This window comes from Siphateles boraxobius, unplaced genomic scaffold (genome assembly GCF_051911475.1).
Source record: "Siphateles boraxobius isolate OS27281-9 unplaced genomic scaffold, OSU_SipBor_1 65, whole genome shotgun sequence".
Lineage (NCBI taxonomy): Eukaryota > Metazoa > Chordata > Actinopteri > Cypriniformes > Leuciscidae > Siphateles > Siphateles boraxobius.
Window position 1 is genome coordinate 3,353,250 of NW_027509192.1, and position 21,254 is coordinate 3,374,503.

Here is a 21,254-nt window from a genome sequence, read left to right on the forward strand (position 1 = left end):
TGTATGTGTGTGAGTGTTTCAGTTGTGTGTGTGAGCGTAATATTTTCAGTTGTATGTATGAGAGCATTTCAGTTGAGTGTGTGTGAGCGTTTCAGTTGTGTGTGTGTGTGAGCATTTCAGTTGTATGTATGAGAGCGTTTCAGTTGTGTTTGTAAAAGCATTTCACTTGTATGTGTGTGAGCATTTCATTATAGTATGTGAATGAATTTGGTTTCATATGTGTATGTGAGAGGAAAAGTACATGTATGTGCATGGTAATTCTGAATAATGTCCCTAGGGGCACCTCATAATATGGTTCCTCATATCTTTATCGTTATAGTTGTAGTGTGAACTCTGCTATTCTTTAATAAAGAGAACACTTTTTAGAACTATATCTTTATCGTCATGCAGAGAAAAAAACATATTCATCTGCACAGTCACACAGACACAACCAAGACAATGTTCTTCCTCAAAAATGAATGCAGTTTTGTTTATTTGAAAAATTACCTAGTGAACCTTTAAAATCCATATAGAATTCGTTTTTTCTCGTTTTTTTGTTGTTGTTTTTTTACAAATTCTTTAGGACTTTTGACTCATCTACTACTGTATAAATACTGTAAAGCCTTTTGATGACAAATGGTTTCATATTTGAATTATTCATATTTCTAAAGGTCCACAGGGTCAGGCATTATTAAAAAAATACCCATGAATAGTTATGGATGACATCACATTTCTCGCAAGGCAAACATCTTTAATTAGAAAAGGATCAGGATATGACCGCTGCCAGATGGTCAGTGATTAGTTTTTTTTAATTCACGAAAACACAGGTGGCATTCAGGAGCTTGAGACACACCCAGGGGCGTAGCACCAAATTTTGGGCCCTGGGTACAAACCATCTTGCTGGGCCCCCGTACCAGATACCATAGTGATACCAGTGGGTGGGGTATTGCATTTTTATCATAAAAACACTTAAAATGTAAACAAAATAAGCCACACTCTGATTGATATATTTTTGTTTTTTTGTCAAAAGTACTACTTACTGAGATGACAAAAGGTCTAGCAGGTCCAAACCTGGACTAAATCAAATATACTGTAAAGCAGTTCTGAACAATGACCATACCAAATGAGAAAAACTTTCATTATATATAAGCCAATCTCTTCTGATTTTCTCACGGCCATTAGTGGACTTTGCATATTGAAGGTAAGTTGGGAATGGTTTGCCCTCCATATCTTTAGGTGTGATATTTCCAATACCAGGTTTTGCTCCACCTTCACTGGCTAGCATTTGAACAATAGTTTTCCTGTGCTTATCAGTTTGAGTTGTTGGCCATAATCCTGGGTCCTCGGACAATCCCTCACCAGTATCCCTAAGTCTCTCATTCCCTTCTCTTTCCTCTTCAGCTCTGTCCTCCTGCTCCTGACTACCTTCATCACATTCTTCACTTTCCCTCTCATCACTTATATGAATATCAATCACATCTTCTATTTCTGCCTCTGCTACAAGAGGAAATAAGCAAAATGGGTATATTGTTATTGTACACATTTAAACTTTAAACTGTAATTAGTAATAACAGTTTAAAGTTTAAATCTGTACAATAACAATATACCCATTTTGCGTATTTCCTCTTAACACTTAATTACTATTTACTAGGTGTTAAAACAGGCAATTCCGCTAAAAGCTCACCTTGTCTCACTGTCACATCCACCTCACTGTCACTGCTTTCACCTGGCCATGATGAGGGGCCTGCTGCTGCAGGGTCTGAAACTGAAATATATGACTTCAAATGGTTGCTAAAATATCCTTTATTGTCACAATACCTTTTTTAAAGTGTAGGCTAAAGTGTTTTAAACTTTTAAAGTGTTTTCGCGGGTGTGAGATATTTACAGTGTTTTCATGTAAACTTCTGACTCTGGGGAGAACTGCAGCAGAAGAGGAGACAAGCTGCGCAGCTGCCTGGAGTGGCAGTGTGTTGAGCTCCCAGCTCCGCCTCCGTCTGCTTCTCACTCCCTGTTATTTACCCAGAAACATTGTTTGCTCGCTATGTAGGGTGTGATACTATAAAGTATTGGTATATTATTCAAATAGAGTACGAACATAAATGTATGCTATTCTACCTGGAGAGTAGATGTTTATGTTAAAACAATGGCAATGCTCGATGCCTTTATGGAGGCTGCAGACCTGGAGCCGGCTTATATAGGCCCCTGGCAGTTTTACGCCCCTGACAGTTTTTCGCCCCTGTTTTTCCTGATGCGTCCAGTTAGGGGGATATACTGCGAAATAACATAATTAAATCGACTCTTAAACATTAATAACCCGTCCATAGACAATTTTTTTTTGTTTTTTGTTCATTTAAATATAAACGTTACAGTGTAGATCTTCACGGATTAAAATGTCTGTAGCTATTCAGTTGGGCTTCACTCTCTTCACTCAGCCAGAAGACTATGTGTTTTTGTGAATCGAAAAATTAAAAATACACAGTTGGATCAACTATGTTATGACAAGTATATGACCTACTGCAGTTATAGGCCTATTCACCATAGGTTTTTATATGGAAGACTGGGTGAAATATGTTGTTGTGAATTAATTTATAGTTGCATTTAGATATTAACCAAATTTAGCCCATTAGACATAATCATTTAAAAGAAAGGGCCATTTAAAAGAAAGACAATATTGTTGTTTCAAATTTTTTTTTATTAACACCATTTATGAATTATGATGACTCTCCTATGGTTTGCCCCTCTTCTTTAACTATTTTTTAAAAGGACATCCATGGTGATTTTATCTTTATACATCTATATAAATGCAGTCCATTTACCATTTACCATTTTATCGTGTGTGTGTGTGTGTGTGTGTGTGTGTGTGTGTGTGTCAGGTGTGTGTGGATTGCATCAATTTGCTCCTGATCTTCAAAGTACAACGACACAAGCACTTGTTGGTGGAACAATAGTGAAAAAAGTGTCAAGCCACTTTGATTTCTTTTGGCCACCAATGATGGACTGTGCAGAGAAAATTGAAAATGACATTAAAACCATGTCCATGTATGTCTCTGTAAGTTGTTTATTTTGTAAGTCGTAAAAAAAAGATGGGTGTTTATAAGTTTAGAGAGAGATTTTCATTTTCTTATAGCTAAAGCAAATACACACCTTTATGAGATGCAAGTTAAAAAGAATTTGGTAAAGACAGAGTATGATAAAACCCACATTAAGTGCACATACCCTACATTTTAGTCCAGACCAGTAAGCTATTTTAAGAAATGATGTTGGAAATAATCAAAATATTTGAGTGAGTGTGCAGTTCAACTCTTTACTTAGAGAGAGATTTACATACATGTATACATATATGCCTATTATAAATGTGTCTTTTGTGTATTCACACTATAGACTGTAAAAAAACAAGTTCATTTATTTCCAATATCTACTGTAATGTTGCCCCAGAAACCATATGAAGTATGTTTTAATGTAAGGAGTAAACAGGGTCTTACCAGAAGCTAAAGACGCAAGCTAAAGACAGGCACGTGGCTAAGTTGAAGCCAGATAGAACATAAACCTGACCGTCAAGAACTTTTTGTCTCTTGAAATAAATTATAGACCCATCCATTGATACAGAAATGAATTAATACCTACCAAGCTAATCGTTTATAAATAATAAATGTTGCATCATTGCTAAACAACAATAACTTTAGCAGATTATTTAACACACAAATGACAGAATCTATAATTTTTTGTCAGATTTTCATTCTAACGATAAAAATCTTGATTATACGGTATAAATACTTTGTCTTCTGGTCAAGATTCATCTTCATAAAGACAGAACCATTCAATGATCCTGATTTAAGAATATTCTCCTCTGATATAAAGTCCCTTTTTTCTTCTTTTAAGAAAATGTCAAAACCTTTAAACTCAAAGGTTTCTAAAATAAATAATATCATTGAGTCTGTTGTAAAGAACCTTTAATTTTTTATATTGACAAAATGTAAAATTGTATTGATTTGTGTAGCCTCAATCTCTTTTGATGTCCCCTTGTTTAATTTTTTCTCTTTCTCACTGTTAATGTCTTTCATTTGCAATACAAAATAAATAAATTTTTTAATAAAAAAAAAAGAAGATTATTTACTAACATAACTCAATTCGTGTCGCTGTACAAGCCTCCCCCTACTGGATGCATCAGGAACAACAGGGGCGTAAAACTGCCAGGGGCGTATATCTGCCGGCTCCAGGTCTGCAGCCTCCCCTTACTCCTCGATGATGCATTTGGAGCTCACCTTTCTTTTCCATTTACATTGACATTTATGATCATATCCTACTTGAGTAATTCATGCCATGGGCCCTATTTTAACGATCTGAAACGCAAGTATCAAGCTCGAAGCGCAAGTAACTTTGTGGGCGGGTCTTGGGCGCTGTTGCTATTTTACCGGCGGGATAAATGACTCTTGCGCCCGATGCAAGTTTAAAAGGGGTTGGTCTGAAATAGCTACATTATTCATAGGTGTGGTTTGGGCGTAACGTGAAATAAACCAATCAGAGCGTCATCCAACATACGCTTTAAGAGCAGGTGCGCATGTTGCATGGCGGATTGTTATTATTATGGCGGATTTACCAGGCGCGCTTCAGAATCGGTTCTCAGCCGAGGAGATCAATGTTCTCGTCAGGGCCGTAAAAGAAAGAGAAGTGACATTTGGGGATGGGACAAACCCACCCAAATTAGCTTCGGTTAAACATGCATATAATAATTTGGGTAAATGTGTAAGCTTTATGCCTATTTTTCCCATCGCCATGGACACAACAATGATTTCCCTCGTGTTTTAATATTTTTCATTATAATAATGTATAACTTGCAAAAAGGAAAATGCATCTGTGTAGATGAGAAAATCAGCTACAGTGTATGCGCGTTGTTCACACTCTGTATTATCAGTGTTGTGCAAGTTACTTCCAAACTGTAATACATTATATATTACTTGTTACTGGTATTTAAAAGTAATTCATTACCTTACAATATTACTGTCTCAGAATTGTAATGCGTTACATTACTCCTGTATTACTTTTGAGTTACTTTCACCAAAATAACTATACAGAAGTAGAACTTAACATTCTAAAATGACTAGGGCTGTAATATGCGATATGAAACCGAAATCGAGACACTCAGATCCACGAACCTGCAGAATGGCGACACACCCCTTCCAACTCCCATCCAAACCGTCCAGATCCAATGCTACCACATCTTTAAATTACTATTAGCCTAGTATTATTTGAAGATAACTTAACATTATAAAATATGTAGACCTACACCACAAAGCTAGTTGAGGATAAATTATTTAAAATTTGGGAATTCCAGCGTTATGGACATGACATTTGCAGACTTGCAGTCAAAACTTATATATAAATTCTCAGAAAATGCATTAATACCAAAATATTGAAACGTCTGTTTATCCATAGGCTCCTCCCAGAAAGGAGTCCAGACATTAGAAAAATATCAGTCTACACATGCGTTTTATATTTAATATTAGGGAAATCGACAGTCATGTGTGACAAAAAAAAAATCTTTAACTTTTAGGAGGCAACGATTTTTTTTTTTTGTAATTCTGTAAATTACACTGCGCAAATCTAATGAAGAAGGGTTGGCTCTCCACAGAACATAAAATATTCATTTTAATTTATTTTTCGTGTTCGCATTTATGAGGAAAAAATGTTAGAGACGTGACAGTTCTCCGTTACGGACGCGACCGCTCTGAAGCGGCACTAAAAGACTGCTTTAAAACTTTCACAGACACCTTACACAGAAGACACGAAGCCTTTCTTTAAAGTGAATTTCGTTTTGTATTAATTGTACGGACCTGAAAAATATATCTATATTGAAATGTCTACTTGTAAACAGAACAATTCAAAACGAAAGAAAACAGACTGCTCTCTGCTTATGAAATGAAATGTGCATTTCTCTCTGGTGCATTCACTACTGCGAAGATCGCGAGTCAGCATAGTCAACTTCATCTTGACTTTATTAATAAACAATCAACATGTCTCCTTGCTATATTTGACATATGCATAATCATTGCTTTTGCCGGTTCTTTGTGACAGCTTTTAGGTGCTTTATCGGCAGCGCCGCCGCCCTTACATGAACGCGTCACCACCTCACCAAAAACATGATTGCGTGATGAAAACATGAAAAATACCACACAAACATAGCCTAACTGTTTAGAAAGAAAACACAGAACGAATAGCCTAATGCGCATACGTCCATGTCGCGAATGTAGTCTTCTTCATGCCATCTTCACCATTAGCCGCTTTTCCTCTGGCGAGCGTGAGCACAGAGGCCGAAATCATACCTCACGGCACTCCTGTAAAAAATAAATCGCTATACAAATATATCAGACGCTGCCATTTAGTCTTTAATTACAGACTTGGACACCACACGCGGCTATTGACTGACCACGAACAGGTAATTTAGCCTACTTGCATCTTTCATTCGTTAATGTCTGGCGGTCTTGCTGTTTTTTTTTTTTTTTTTACAATTAAAACTAAAAGTCTGTTGTAACGCAAGCCTTACCGAACATGTACCGAGTAAAATATTACTGAAAATTGATTAGTAATGCCTTACACTACTGCGTTACAGCAAAACGTAATATGTTACTGTAATGCATTACTTTTGTAACGCGTTACTCCCAACACTGTGTATTATGGCCAAGCATGCGCGCTTAAAATCTGAATGTATGCGCAACGCGCCACTGACTTTAGACTAGGTTTTTTTCTGGTCAGTGGCGCAATTGTTTTCTGGAACTGCAAAATAGCACCAGGGATTGTTTGCGCCGGAACACGCCTCCTTTTTTGCGCTGAACCGCCCAGGGAGCGCAAGTTCATTCCCTAGTTTGCCGGCGTGCGTCTGTGGAGGGAAAAGTCCGCTTTGCGCGGGTGCAAAATACGAATGATACATGCGTCGGTGTACAAAGTCAATTGCGCCGGGTGCAAGATAGGGCCCTTTAAGTGTTTACACAAGACAATCATTTTAACCATTAGTCTTCATTTCATTCTCCAAATCGGCTGCTAATTGGTTTATTAATCATGTATTGTATATTTATTTTGCATGTTACGCCCTAGTGAATGTTATTTTTACTAATCCTCCTCCTCACACATGTACACAGAAGCTGTGAATTATTCACACCCTGCCATAAATATGAAATTCATTACATACATTTTCATTAAACATCGTTCAGAGAGGCCGAGGAACTGCCGCCTACACACACACACACACACACACACACACACACACACACACACACACACACACACACACACACACACACACACACACACACACACACACACACACAATGCCATCACTGGACTTTTGTAATACCAGGTCAGCATTTTTTTTTCTGTGACATGCGAAGCCTGGTAGACCCTCCCTGCAGGGTGTTAAATAAGAAATGATATAAAAGATGGTAAGAAAAGGAACCCAACAGTACCTGTAGACCTTTCTCACCTCCCACCATGGAGTGGAGAACATCTGCAGTCTGCATAGTACTTCTGGCGCTTACCGGCATTCAGGTGCATTCAAAGAACAGTAAGAGTTTAACTATTCTTGAGTTCTCCAGGGCCGTGTCCCGTATGTTATTTAAAGAGGTTTTAATTATTTTTATTAACATAATATTTGTTAACATTATTTCCTTATATTACATTATTTCCTTTTATTACATTATTAAATTTGTTTCATATTTAATATGTATATATATTTATATTATTGCAACTAAACAACAATCAGAAATGATTTAATTAATTCAGGTTCATTCAAAGAAGAGTATGAGTTAACTTTTAGTTAAAAACCTCCAATACTTAAAATGGTTATTGAGTAGGGTTTCCTTATTTTAGTATTTAATTTAATTAATTTAAATTATTTTTTGTCTAAATCCTGTTCTTATGAATTTAATTGCTATTGCAACTAAACAACAATCAGAAAGGACTTAATACTTAATCATATAAAAAAATTTAGAGACCATTTGGTGTCCTCTTAATAGGACTATTTTTTTTTAAATGAATAAGTAGTATTGACAGTCGATGTCCCACTTGTAAGCTTGTATACTCAAGATCCAATATCTGAAATGTGTTTTAAAATCAATTAAACCTGAAATTATCTTGTCAAATATCATGATGTTGTGGTTGGAAACCGCATCAGTTTCAGCATGTGGAAAAAAAAGGAACCAACCAGCTGATAACATTTGCAAACGTAATAGTTTCATCACTTGAACCTGATACTATCAGCTCCGTTGGTGATGCTTGAGAAGTTACAAAATATTGTCAGTTGTGAAAATGTCAAAAGTTCATTTACTTTCCTTCATGATAACTTGAAATTTAGCTTGATCATCTTTGTAAAATTTCGCAGATTGCAATATTTGTTTTTAGCATAAATGTAAAAGTTAACAAATCAGGAATCCCTGAATTTGAATTGAGTTTGCAAACAGAAAGCGTAATTGTAATTCAAATTAGTGTTTAAGGACATTAAAATGGATATAAAGTCATGTATCTACTGTAAGCATATAAACATATTCGTTCTCATACACACTTATATCGTTGATCAACCTTTGAAAGGCTACTTACATAATTTCTTATCTCTATATTAAAAACTAAATTTTTTTTAATTGCAAATCTTTGTTTTCTCCCTTTTTTTGCAGTCTATCCCAGTAACCATGTCAACAGCATCTGCAGCATGTGGGGAAACTTCCACTTCAAGACGTTCGATGGGGACGTTTATCAGTTCCCAGGCATGTGCGAGTATAACCTGGTGTCTGACTGCCAAAGCCTCATTCGACAGTTCTCGGTTCATGTGAAGAGAACAGAACACACCAATGACCCGAAGATCAGCAGGGTGTCAGTTAGTATCAATGACATTGCCGTTGAGATGACAGAGAAACAGGTCATGATCAATGAAGAAAAGTAAGATTCTGGGGAACACAACTGCTGCTTATTTGCTCCCACAGCAAAGGCTTTAAAATGTGTTCTGTTTGGTCAATTTTTCATTTGAATCTTTTCTCATTTTTCAGAGTAACACTGCCCGTGCATATCTCAGGGATCCTTATAGAAGAAAACACAATTTACACCAGGCTCTATTCCAAAATGGGCATCGCTGTCACATGGAACAAAGAGGATGCAGTTATGGTGAGGTTATGTGGCTCGATATGAATTCAAAACAAATTTAACTAGATTTTCATATGGACATTAGACTGATTTAAGTTTTACACATCTAAAATACACTAAACTTATTTCAAAACATTAACTTGAGTCTATTTTGAACGAACGATGAATAAAACTGGCTCATACAAAAATATGAGTAATCTGCTATTGAATCAGACACTGCTGCTGTATGTTTTTGATTTACTAAAAAGAACCGGCTCATTTGAGTCATTTGTTAGTGAATCGGACTACACTTCTAGCACTCAATGAGTCACTAAAAAGAATCAGCTTTGTGATCACGGTATATGCCTGTTTTAGTGTGTAGCCCACAAAAAAACAATTCAATCGAAAGACGGTTTATTTCCACTAATTCTTGGTTCATGGTTTTTAATTTATATCCTCACACTCAGATCAGACAGTAAACTAGCATAAACTTGGGAAAAATAAGCTTTATTTAGTTGTGGTGCTGCAGATTACGAATCAAACGGTAGGCCTACATGAATCTGCATAAGATTTGGTGTACATTGCTGCTGTTTGGATAGGAAAGATAATTAATTTTTTTACTGTGCAATGTTTTACCATACTGTAAAAAGTGTCCTACGTGAGTGCCAGGCTTCTCTGTATGATGATTGGACAAGCGCTCAAATAGGCGGGCCGCGGGCGACATAAGTGATTGATAGAACTTTTAGAGGATGCTCTTTAGATGGCTTTTTTGTATTTCGGAGACAAAATTATGTAAATGAAGCAGATGTGTGATTGAGACATTACATTTTTTGTTTATAACCATGTTTCATACCTAAATATTCTAATAATACAGTTTTTGATTTGGTAAATTATATTCGTAAAGCACTTTTTTGAGTAGTTCGGGGAGCAGAATTTATAGAACATGACAGTGTTTAACTGTGAAAAAACTAGTTTACGCCACAGGAAACAGCCAGCAGATCTTTCAAGGGAGTAGCTAACCAGTAAATGATTTAGCATATTATGCAAACACTGTAACATGTGAGGTGAAATGCTATATAAGGCATTTTTTTGTTACACATTGAAATATCTGCATTTGTATCCTTATGAGCATGGTTATTACCAACAGTGAATTTCAGTCTGCAAGTTTGCAATATTCACTGGTGTATACCTACAAAAAGGAGTACCATGCAAATACCATGGTATATGAATGTGGTAATAATTTAGTAACATGGTATAATGAAGGCCTCAGTTAATACTATGTTGCTGGTACCAAGGGCTTGCACTGGCTTTTTTGTTACACAAGACTGAATACAAGTGATGTCTAATCCATATTCCCGTGTTTTCATTACTCTGATCAACTATCATTAGTACTGACTTGATGTCCAAATGGCCCAAAATACCAAGTCAAATGATCTAACCAAGAAGTTTTGTGTGGTATTGTGTTAGGTGGAACTTGACTCCAAATATTCGAATCGCACTTGTGGACTGTGTGGCGATTTTAATGGAGTTCCAGTTTATAGTGAGTTCATTGAATCCGGTAAGTTCCTTTTACAGTCTAATTTCTTACTTTACTGTTCATAACTGACCCCCAATAATGATTACCAAATACAGTAATGACTAATCCTCATGTTTTCCTAATCTGATGAAAAATCCAAGTGGTTTAAGAATATCTAAGAAAATCAAGTCTCTATGTCTTATCTTGTTTAATACAGGACGGAGGGTTGGATATACTGAGTTTGGAAATAAGCACAGAGTTTCAAACCCAACTCATAACTGCGAAGATCCTTTTGAAAACATCGATGAGCAAAATGTGGTGGACCAATGTGAAAAATATGTAAGATACAAAAAAAGTTGTTTATTCCAAATGAAACTGTTAATCACTCCAGCTATGTCAGAACAGCAACTCAGAATTCCAGTATTGTTAATATGGACTTTTGAGGTTCAAGATCTTCCATGTCCTTTACACAACAGCGGGCAGATTGTGCAGACCTTTTGGAGGATGAAAAGTGGTCTTCTTGTAGCTGGGTTTTGAGCCCTGAGCCATATATCAAGGCCTGTACAAATGATATCTGTTCACGTCAACCTGAAGATGAAGACCGAGACACCACCGCACTCTGTGCGACTTTGTCTGAATATTCACGTCAGTGTTCGCATGCTGGAGGATCTCCGCCGGCCTGGAGAACAGCAAAGTTCTGTGGTAAGAAATGCAACGGAGTTCTGGTGGATTGTTCTATCTTGAGTGTTTTCTTTGCTTAATATCCTTTTGTTATAATTCTTTTTTATTGTTAAGAGGAATCCAGGCAATCTTCTTTGAATTAGTGTTTAAAAAAAGAATATAAAAATAGAGATAGACACATCCAAAGATTGAAAGAATAGAATAAAAGTTCCGAAATGATTATTTTTGTAATAATTAAAAATGGTTTTCGACTTTTTTTTAATCTTAATTTTCTAACACCGTGTTCACACCAGATGCGAGTGTTGTGACACGACATGACAAAAGCAAATATAACCTATGATAATCAGATGCTGTCTATACTGAATGTGGCGAGAAGCGATACAACAATTTCCAGACAATAAACTGACGCTCTGTTTTTTTCTGACGCTCCGTTCTGAAACGAAGAACGCAACATGCGCTTTGTCACATCTTGTGTAGACAGCCTCAAGACAACTGTTGAGTCCGGTGTAGACACAGTGTAAGTCTCTGTATGACTTGTATTCCCATGCAGCTGTGACGTGCCCCTACAATATGGTACATTCTGAAAGTGGCTCCCCCTGTATGGACACATGCTCACACAAAGACACAAACACACTGTGTGAGGAACACAACATCGATGGCTGCTTCTGCCCACCAGGTCAGTGCGAGTATTTATATAATAGGTTTGGGGTCAGAAAGATTTTTTTTTTAAAACTTTTATTCAATAAGGATGCATTAAATTGATCAAAAGTGACATGGCATTTATTATGTTACAAAATATTTCTATTTCAAATAAAAGCTGTTCTTTTGAACTTTCTATGCATTAAAGAATCCTGAAAAAAATGTATCACGGTTTCTGCAAAAATATGAAGCAGCACAACTGTTTTCATTGATAATGATAACAAATGTTTCTTGAGCAGCAAATCAGCATTTTAGAATGATTTCTGAAGGATCATGTAACACTGAAGAATGGAGTAATTTCACTATATTACTGTATTTACTGCATTTTTAATTAAATAAAGTAGACTTGGTGAGCAAAAAAGACTTCTTTCAAAAACATTTAAAAAATCTATGTTGTTGGAAATGTATGTTGTTGGTTTTTTTTTAAATGAAGAACCACATAAAGTTGATATTAATGCACTGTCTTTGTTATAGGAACTGTGTTCGATGACATTTCAAACACGGGCTGCATCCCAGCAGAAAAGTGTCAGTGCAAGCATGACCGCGTCTACAGCACAGGAGAGGTTCTTCGTAAAGACGAGGAAGAATGGTAATCAAACATATCTGTAATAGGAATATGAGGATAACTGAGTAAAATGTGTGTAGCACTTCTGTTTTTTTTATCCCAGTGCATTCTGTGACTATATATCTCATGTATTTTACTACTCGTATATAAAAATATTTGTTAATATTAGCATTAAATGCATATGCCTGACTAAATGCTATATTATGATGACACTGGATCAATGGGAAAAATGTATAAGAAAACAGCAGAAGTGTGGTTTACTATCTTGGCATCTGAAGCTTGTTGTTTACTGTGTCTGTTTGTAATTCTATTGTGTAATTCAGTATATGTGAAGAGGGAAACTGGATCTGTATGAGTATTCCTGGCCCTGGCCTGTGCGCAGTAGAGGAAGGATCTCATTTCACCACCTACGACGGGAAAGAATTCACTTTCCATGGAGACTGCAACTATGTGCTCTCAAAAGTAAGCGTGTTGTAGTTACTATTTACATCTTATGTTGTTGCAAAGACATTTTTGATTTATTTTGTTTTTATCCATGCTTGTATCCATTAGGAATTTGTGAAATCCTTATTAAAGTCAACTTTTGCATTTGTGTTTTTGTAGGACTGTGAGGAGTCCAAGTTCATCATATTGGCTCAGATTGTTCCTTGTTTTAATCATGAAACGGACACCTGTTTGAAATCTATTGTGGTGCTGTTTGACAACGACAAGAAAAATGTGTGTATAACGATCTACTTCCACAACAACACAAAAGTCTTGTATATTTGGCTTTTATAGCAAACAGGTCATTTTAGGCAAGTATGGCAAGTAACTATGAACAAGTAATGAGATGTTGCCTACACAATACACTACCTTTCAAAAGTTTGGGGATTTTTTTTTTTAATTATTGAAAAAATATTTTGAAAGTTCAAAAGTCTCTTATGAGGCTGCATTTATTTGATCACAAATTCAGTAAAAAAAGTAATATTGTGAAATAGTATTGCACTTTAAAATAACTATTTTTTACTTTAATATATTTTAAAATGTGATTTATTCCAGTAATGACAAAGCTGACTTTTCAGTGTTCAGTGTCACATGATCCTTCAGAAATCATTCTAATACGCTGATGTGGTATTCTCTGACGAATAGAAAGTTCACAAGAACAGCATTTATTTAAACTAGATTTAAACTAAATATTTTGTAAATTTTTGCATGACTTTACTGTTACTGTTTATTTACTGTTCAGACTCCAAACATTTAAACAGAAATGTAGCTTGTGCAAAATAAAACTATGACTGTGTGCTTTCTTCTTCAGCCTCTGATTATTAAAGCTGATGGGACGGTACAACACAATGCAGAAGTTTCACTTCCTTACATGACAGGTGAGGAATAAGAAGCTCTTTTTTTTGTTTCTGTGCTTTAAAGCCTGTATGCTAAAGATATATTTGAAACTCTTTAACTCTTTTCCTCCAGCTGACTTCACTGTGTTCAGGCCGTCATCATTTCACATCATGCTTCAGACCACCTTTGGTCTGCAAGTGCAGATACAGCTGGTGCCTCTTATGCAGGTGTACATCACTGTGGAACAAATCTTCAAGGACAAGACTTGTGGTGAGACCTCTGTCTAAAAAAGCAAGAAAAATCTGAACTAAGAAGTATATCCATCACGATGGCCAATGGTGTGTCATTTGTGTTTGTACAGGTCTCTGTGGAAATTTTAACGAAGTGCTGTCTGATGACCTGAAGACCCCTCAGGGAGTGGTGGAGGGTACAGCGGTTTCCTTCGCAAATGCCTGGAAGGCCCAGTCCAACTGCCCCGACCGTTCTGAGAGGATGGATGACCCCTGTTCCTACAGCAGTGACAGCGGTGAGAGACTTTTTGCATCCGAAGTCAGTATGGTAATCAAAACCAAACAGATGTTTCAATTTTTGGCAGAGTATCCGAGGCACGAGCTGCACAGGCTCCACCCTCTTCTGGAAAGAGGGGCAGGGAGCAGCTACTAATTTGCATTTGAAGATACATGTACGAATACAGCATGTTTTTCCTTCCACTTTAAAATGAAATAATACGTGGAATAATAAATGATCTGTGGGGTATTTTGAGTTCAAACTTTACAGAACCAATCTGTGGACATCTGAGACTTATATAACGTCTTGTAAAAAGGGGTATTAAAGGTGCACAGGAGCATCACTGTGGTTTTCGGTCATGTGACATACATACTGTATCTGATTTAGTATACTTCCACTTTTGAATCTGCAAGCATTGCCACTTAACATCAGCTGGTGGAACTTTTAAGTTACAATACTGTACATGCATTTTGTTGTTAAGTAAGAGTTTTGCATAAAATACCATATGTTATGATGCCTTTAGAGCACTTTGCTGAGCACTGGTGTTCCAAGATGAAGGACAAGGAGAGCCTCTTTGCCAAATGTCACACCACTGTCAATCCAGACAGCTACTACAAAGTATGATCTGAAACAGAAAACCTTGAGAACTGTACAATTTTCCTTATTGTAATGAATGTTACCCAACCTCTCATAATAAGCAGTTACACAACATGTCTATGTGTTTTCAGAGATGCAAATTCTCCAGCTGTACGTGTGAGAAGAGTGAGGAATGTCTATGTACGGTGTTCTCCTCATACGCTCGGGCCTGTGCAGCTAAAGGAATATTCCTCCAAGGCTGGCGAGGAATTGTGTGTGGTAAGAAGGCTGAAAGATGTTTTTTTGCCAGACAGATGATGGGTTTTCAAGCCAAGTTGTGGTCTGTGGAAAAAATATTAAAAGTCTATTTTAAAAGTAAAAATTCATTTGGTTTAGTTTTAGTACAATGATAATATGAAAGCTGATTGTTTAATTTTGAAAACAACATGGCTTAATAATATAATACTCACTATTTTTCACACAATATATAAGTATATAAAATATATCTATAGATGCTTTTATAGTTTAGGAAGGGCATCCTTCATATGTCCTTATTCATATTTGGATGTCCTTGGCATCAAGAAGTTCGTAAACCCCTTTTTTAAGCTAGAAGATCAGAAGAATGCTTGCCATTTTGCTACATGCACATTTACAACGCATTCCTTTCAAACTGATCAGAGAAGTATACAGAGAACTGCCCGGCCTCGCAGAACTACTCCTATCAGCTGCAGAGCTGCCAGCGCACCTGTCTTTCTCTCGCCTCTGAGCGCCAAAGCTGCAGCGTTGACTTTGTGCCTGTCGATGGATGCGCATGTCCAGATGGACTCTACCAGGATGAGAACGGACTGTGTGTGCCTATGGAAAAATGTCCATGTTACCACAACGGACAGAAAATCCATCCTGGCAAGTCTGTCAACATTAGGGATGAACACTGGTAAGTGGATGATGTTATTATTATTAGTACCCTAGAACTTTACAAACTTTAAATTTAATAGACAGTTTGATCTTATTTCTCTGTCCAGTGTTTGCATCAATGGAAAGTTCCACTGTCGTTCCTGGAAAACCCAAATTCTTGGTATGAAAAATTACTTTCATCTACTGCATGTTAAATAAGCATGCTTTTGGTTTACATGGACTACTATCACCAATACAGGGCTATCATGACATCTGTTAGTAAGGCTTTATAGAGTTATCTTGTCAAATGTGAAGCTGGAATTAACTGACTTAACCAGGGGTTTGAAAACCAACAAACAACAGTAAACAGTGGTCAACTGATATGGTTTTTTTATTGATATAATGCCATAGACTGTAAAAAGTATAATGCAGATATTGTTTTACGGTGTGTGCTTTAACCTTACACCTTTAACCTTAAACCTAATGGTACTTACAACTTGTTCAGAAGACTTCTCTGTGGTTTAGTTCTTGCTTAAGGTTTATTAACAACAATACTGGTAGACAATTGCTTGCAATTAGTATAATAGTTATTTATTAATATTCCAAAAAAAAAAAGTTAAACCAAAACTAATAGCAGAGTTACAATATAAAGCAAGATATAAATCAAAGGTACAATCAGCTGGTTTTCTGGCGTCGAGAGATACCGCTAAATCAGTATCTGCTTGTTCAGTCTTCTCATCAGTATTTTATACTCAAAAAGTTCACTGCCGAAGTCAAAATCTCTTCCGTTGTCATCAACTGGAGAGCTGCCAAGTCTTCCATGACCCTTTTAAGGTGTTTCCGATGTAGTCTGCCAACTATCTTCTTGGCTATTTTTCTCTTGGTTCTCCGTTTCTTCGTCTGTAAAATATACCTTATCTACAGCATTACATTTTTCTTAAAAGCAATTCCTATCTAATACATACATGCTCTCTACTCTAAGTTACTTAATATAAACATCTACTACTTTTATAAGGTTAAGTATACATGCATAGTAATTGGTATTAGTTTTTGTATATAATTTCCAAAACATTTTCATGCAGCATCACTACTTGGGTCACATAAAAGTACTACTAAACAAAACAGACATTAATCAAGACAGAGTAATTGCAAATAATCATCTTCATTAACACCCACTCCTTGCAATTATTCTGACTTTGTTAAGCTTCAAGTTTCAAATTAAGATATGGTACAACAAGATCTTTAAATTTATCATATTTAGCAAGCAGCATATACACAGTTCCATAATTTGTCAGAATTTTAGTGTGAAACACGTCCATGAAGTGTTCCACCCAAACTCGTGTTTTTTCTTGGTTTCAGTTGTACTCTATGAATTATTGTCCCTGTCACAGCAACAGCCGGAGGCCAAATCTTTGTGCTCTGCTTAAGAATAGTCAAAACTGACCAAATCTAGATTTCATAAACCGCCCATTAGTAAGCTAATTCACACAGACCACAATCAAACACACCCTAGGATCCTCACACAGGAACGTGCGGCTCCTCCCCTGGCTCAGACAAGGCTTGCAGAATCCAAGCAAAGGAATCTGGTTTTCCAGGCGAAGTACCTTGGAAACCCGGGCCGCTTGTCTGTCATTCGGATCCCTGGGGCGTGAAGTAATCAATTCAAAAGACCTGACATTGTACTCAATCGTATCATCATCATTGTACCAAAAATATAGGCACTCTTTAGATAACAATCTTGACATAAATCCCCCATTACAAAGTTCACTCTTTGGTCCATCAGTGTCTGATGGCATCTCATGCATTTGTCATCCTCAATAACAACCCAGTAATTAAATCGTCTTGTCAAAAGTTCTCCCCCTTGAGCTCTCCTGAGTTCCTAGGAACATTAAATATATTATATCCAAATCGTGTTCCCTTTTCATCAATTCTTAACTTTCACAAAGTTACATCTTAAATATGTTTATAAAAACAAGTATTTTGCCTGTTAAAATAATACATTCAGGGTTTATAATTAAATATGTACATATAAATCTCTAACCCTAGGACCATACACAATATGAAATCATAATTTTCAAATTCCATAACGGCATATGGTATAGGCACTACATCAAATAACCTCTTTCTATTTGTTGGTGCAAGTTCCTTTTTAATTATTTATTTATTTTTATTAAAATAACGGAATAATAATATTTACCAGAATCTCCCAAAGGGTTTCACTGATCCCAGCAAAGGTCTCAGTGCTGGTTGAGGCAGTGCTGTCGTTGCTAGCCATTGTAATCTATCCTGTATATTTCTCAACTGTAGTATGTCTGGTGACTGAATAAGACATGTAAACCAACCATATGAGACTTATACTACATCTACCCCCCTGAACAGTGGTGTTCTAGATTCAGTCAAGGCTTCCGATGCCTCCGCTTCACAATAAGAGCTTGTTTGTCTTCTTTATCAGTATTACTCCCAAGCCCAGACACCTGCACGATAAGCTGGATGAATTCACAACAAAAGCCTTTCAATATAGCTCTTAATACACCTCCAAGGCCTGTAATTTCTAATAGAATCAAAATACCTATAATAGCCCCAATTATTAATATAATATACCAGTGGTCGATTATCCACTGTATTGCATTAAATGTAGAGGTAACAATATTTTTCCCTACCGTAACCATAGTATCAACAGTCTCCTTAACCTTCTTCCCAACTATTTTCCATCCTTGAAATACTTTACCGCCTAAGTGTTTCCAGTCCTGTGTAGTCCATTGTCTGTGTCCTGAATTTGTTTCAGCATATTGTAGTCTAGCTACGGCCCAATATAATGGGTAGGGGGGCATGCATTTACCTTTATCTTCTTCATCATAATTCATTTTATCATCCATATATATAGGTTTATAATATGTGACTCCATAAGCCAACATCCTATTAATTCCCTGATTAATATCCAATCTTCTAAGGTTACTGTCTATAGTTGTGTTTAGATAAACCCACCCTGCGTACACAAATTTTCTTTTTCCTTCAAAATAATAAACAGTCCATAGACTTCTATCAAAAGTCAGTTCTTCTTGGTCATCCAGTATGCCACTGACATTAACCGTCATCTTGTATTTTGGCGTTGGCACAGTCTTTTTATTATGGTATTCAGGAATTTCTGGAGGAATAGCCCAAACTATTCTACTATCATTTATATATCGCATTCTAACTATAGGCAAGGGATAATAACCGCCTAACCAGGTATTTTTATATTTTATTCCCATTCCATTATGAGTTTCCTTGTCATGTACTTTAATCTTTTGAGCTTTCATACTTTTCACAGTAATACTCTCCAAAATATTAGTTCCGATATCTCCAAATAAATCCCACAATCTGAATTGTATTACCATTTGATCAGTCTCAGTCCCGTTTTCAGTAATTACATTTTTCCACAATTCACTATTTCTTTCCATTATTGCTATTCGTAAGGCTTGCCACGTTTGACCTTTTGAGTTCCTCCAAAATGCCAACTAGTGTTTATTTTTATCTTCTTTTTCCCAAGTCATTCGAGCTCTAGCCATATAATTTATCCCACAATTCCATTTTCCAGAAATGTGGTCACAGGGGCATATACTAGTAATATATTCTTTTCCCCTTTCTACACAATTTTGGTTCCCAATCATTGTCCTATAAGCATCTAAAGCCCTCAATCTCCAAAGAGTGTGTAACTCCCAATTGTATTGAGTCCCATCACATTTGTTTAAATCCTTTTCTGGACAGTCTTCCCAAAATGTATCTTTTATAATGATAATTTGGTAGAGGGTTCTCAGTCCTTCAGAGTATCTACTAATTCCTGCAGTAGTTTCCCCTAACCTGGTAGTTTCATTATACCATTTTATCCATGACGTTTCATAGATAGTATATTTGTTTCTATTATAATATTTTTCACAATTTCTTTGGAATGTTCTTTTAGGGTTGTATAACCCCGCTTTTTCACGTTGTGCCCCCTTTTTAATTGGAGGGAGTGGTGTTGGAATAATCTGAGGTTCTTTATTTTCCATAATAATATCAGTTTGATGTTCCCGGTAACATCCATACTTTTCTCCAGGTCCCATATATTCTATTCCTTGTATCTTGGGCCAAATCCAAACTTTTTTTCTTTGTGTAATGTTGAATATGTTTGTCCTTATCCTACATTTTACTATGGTATTTGCCCCCACCGTATAATTTTTTACTATTTCCTCACATCGGCTACATTCTTCCAATGTTTTCCTTTCACATGGGCCTAAAAAGAATTTGGTTATTTTAGTACAGTTTGAAACTTCTCTTACAGTAATCTCATCAACAACAATCAACTGTGTAGTGAAATCAATTAAAGGCCAAATTCCTGCCGAAATTACTATCCCTGTTGCTAACAATACTACCAGAAAAGGTCTGGGCAAACAGGGTTTTCTCCATCGTTGTAATATCCTTGCCCACTCTTCTCTTTCATCTCCGTCTTGTAATTGCATTATGCCTAAGAAAAGAGAAAAAATAAAATAATAATAATAATAACAATAAAGAGGTTAGATCACACCCCTTCCCTTCCAGAACCTTTTGCAAATTTACTCGATTTTCAATGTTGTGCCAATTCTATGTCGACAGCACATGCAAGTATTTGCGGTTCTGAGGTTGTGGTCATATTTATTTTAACTTTAAATATTAGTGTGTGCCTGTGTGCTGGCAGAATCGACGTCTCCCCCTCCATAATTGGCTTCCTGTCAGACGATAAGGCAGCTGCTTTCAGGCTGTCTTCTCTCCAGAAGCCAATCCGAACACACAGAACTCTGCATTCTTTTAATATGATTTTATTAGAGCATCGCTCTTCATCCAATTGTCCAAATTGGCAACGCATATTACTATTTGTTTCATCACACTCTCCCCTTCTCGGAAAATCAAGTCTTGGTGATGATATTTGTGTTCCTGTACTATTACTTTCTAATATTGTTTTAGCAATAGTACCTGTCGACCAGATAATTCCAATCCCTTTATCTGGTCGAAACATTGTGCCTTTTTCATCAAAGCAAGTTTTCAGGCTCTCTAACTCTCTCCCCAGATCTCTAGGGTCAAGTAGCAACCACTTGCTTTGAACATCATCCATATTTTTCTAAATACGGTATGACCATAAATAATCGACGCCAGAATTACCCAGCTGTTTCTGATAATTTGTGTTATCCAGGTACACCCCATGCACCGTCAACCTTGCCTTTACTAGATAAATCACCAAAAGTCTTATTCCAAGCCCAAATTTTGTGTCTACCGTATACCAGCAAGTTACGTGTTTTTATGTCTTTAAGACATTGTTCACATTTAATCCATTTTGTGCCTGTCCATAAACATTCACAAGCATCTTGTCTTTCTCCAAATCTTTGAGTCATTATCACTTCAAGTTTAGGGAAACTAATTCTG

General features: G+C 36.4%; 1 protein-coding gene across 1 annotated transcript in view; it reads left to right on the forward strand.

Annotated features, from left to right (window-relative positions):
- Nucleotides 1-7,437: 7,437 nt before the first annotated feature.
- Nucleotides 7,438-21,254, forward strand: part of LOC143721274 (uncharacterized) — a 58,080-nt gene continuing 44,263 nt past the window's right edge. The window contains exons 1-17 of the mRNA XM_077211561.1: nt 7,438-7,534; nt 8,640-8,901; nt 9,009-9,123; nt 10,549-10,639; nt 10,815-10,936; nt 11,074-11,299; nt 11,829-11,954; nt 12,452-12,566; nt 12,866-13,004; nt 13,146-13,259; nt 13,837-13,903; nt 13,995-14,132; nt 14,224-14,388; nt 14,893-14,987; nt 15,098-15,224; nt 15,624-15,879; nt 15,968-16,020. Of these exons, the coding sequence (XP_077067676.1) occupies nt 7,462-7,534; nt 8,640-8,901; nt 9,009-9,123; nt 10,549-10,639; nt 10,815-10,936; nt 11,074-11,299; nt 11,829-11,954; nt 12,452-12,566; nt 12,866-13,004; nt 13,146-13,259; nt 13,837-13,903; nt 13,995-14,132; nt 14,224-14,388; nt 14,893-14,987; nt 15,098-15,224; nt 15,624-15,879; nt 15,968-16,020 (2,284 nt within the window). The 5' untranslated portion in view covers nt 7,438-7,461. The remainder of the gene's footprint in view (nt 7,535-8,639; nt 8,902-9,008; nt 9,124-10,548; nt 10,640-10,814; nt 10,937-11,073; nt 11,300-11,828; nt 11,955-12,451; nt 12,567-12,865; nt 13,005-13,145; nt 13,260-13,836; nt 13,904-13,994; nt 14,133-14,223; nt 14,389-14,892; nt 14,988-15,097; nt 15,225-15,623; nt 15,880-15,967; nt 16,021-21,254) is intronic.